Raw genomic sequence first — 1,455 nt, 5'->3', positions numbered from 1 at the left:
CTCTTCCATCAATTGTCCTAAAACTCAAATTGTCAGTTGCATCTAAACTTCCCTCTGTCACATGGATAAGTTATGCAGGCAAATGTAGAATTTAAGCTTGGACCAAGCTGAATGAAGAGCTGCAATTAAAGATTTCCCTAAGCCCAGAGGGGACCAGCAAATACTTATAGAAAATTTTGGATTTCCTCTGAGTGCACCAGGCTCTGGGTAACCTGATGCTATAAACCAAATGCTATTGTCCCCTTCAAGTTCAAGTGTTGAAATCTAATTCTCTATGTGATGATATTTGGAGGTAGGGCCTTGGGGGATGTTTAGATCATGAAGGCAGGGACCACAGGAGTGGGATTAGTAGCCCCTATCAAAGGCACCATAGAGAACTCCCTCATCCCTTCTGTCATGTGAGGACATGGTAGAAACATGGCTGTCTATGAACCAGAAGCAAGCCCACACCAGACTGGAATCTGCTGACCACTTCATCTTCAGAACTGAGAGAAATAAATTTGTTTATAAGCTTCCTTGTCTATGGCATTCGATTTTAACCCCAGATTAGCTAAAAACACCAACATATCAACCTGCACACCAAATTTTGGAAATGGATGCTAAAACTATGATGGCAAAAGGTGATTGATCTGCCTGAGAAATGAACCTACTTGATCCCTCTTTCCAAAAAGCTGGAGGGAGAGTCAACACAAGCAAAAGTAGGTCAAAGTCTTCTAAAAGCCATACCTGAAGGGTTTTCAATATCACTTGATCAGATAGTAATTTAATCACACAAAGAACCACAACAAAACCCACAACTAGCAGAGGTTTTCAACATCGCCTCAAAAACACCATCTACAGTATTAGGGAGTGAAAGAAGTCATGGAAGTTTCAAAAAGTCAAACTTTATTTCAGTGTTATTGTAGAAACTCGAAATTCATAGTTGCGCTGTGGATAAATCCTTGGGCAAGTGGAGGCATGGAGATTCTGGGGTGTAGCTGCTGAGTTTAAAAGCTTCCTTTGGAGAGGCTCCCTGGCCTCCTCACCCCCTGTCCTCCTGTCAAGAAGAGCCCATCCAGGGCAGCACATTATAGGCAAACGACCCAGATGCCCAGCTGAGGGCAAACCTCCATGCCTGGAGGAGGAGGCCGCCTCTGGGAGCAGGAGGACCTGCTGGAACCCCTGCTCACAGGCTCCTTTTCCTGCTCTCCTGCAGGCAGGCAAACACCCCCAGCAGCAGTAGCAGCAGCCTCTTCAGCAGCTGAGCTGCTGCTCTGCTGAATGAGTGAAGTCCCTCTCCAGTGAGGCAGAGGAGCACAGGTTGCACATCCTGGTCTCTGCCTCCATAGTTTCCACTGAGCCCTGGACTGGGAGCAGTGAGGGAGCTGCTGGCTGGGGCTGTGCTGGTCACCCCGTCTCTTTCACCTCTAGCTCCAGCCACACTTTCAGCTCAAGAGCTGAGGCTGGTGGATCTAC

General features: G+C 47.1%; 1 protein-coding gene across 1 annotated transcript; it reads right to left on the bottom strand.

The window, feature by feature from the left end:
• Positions 1–864: 864 nt before the first annotated feature.
• LOC111535597 (uncharacterized protein C2orf27A-like) lies at positions 865–1,452 on the bottom strand (the record flags this gene model as incomplete). Its single annotated transcript, XM_023201844.2, is given in 2 exon segments — positions 865–1,394; positions 1,396–1,452. Coding segments are annotated over 2 exon segments (384 nt in total), but the record flags the coding sequence as incomplete, so codon positions are not given.
• Between the last annotated feature and the right edge of the window lie 3 nt (positions 1,453–1,455).

The sequence above is a fragment of the Piliocolobus tephrosceles genome, unplaced genomic scaffold (genome assembly GCF_002776525.5).
Source record: "Piliocolobus tephrosceles isolate RC106 unplaced genomic scaffold, ASM277652v3 unscaffolded_19177, whole genome shotgun sequence".
In the NCBI taxonomy this organism is placed as follows: Eukaryota; Metazoa; Chordata; class Mammalia; order Primates; family Cercopithecidae; genus Piliocolobus; species Piliocolobus tephrosceles.
This window is presented reverse-complemented; position numbering and strand designations above follow the sequence as displayed.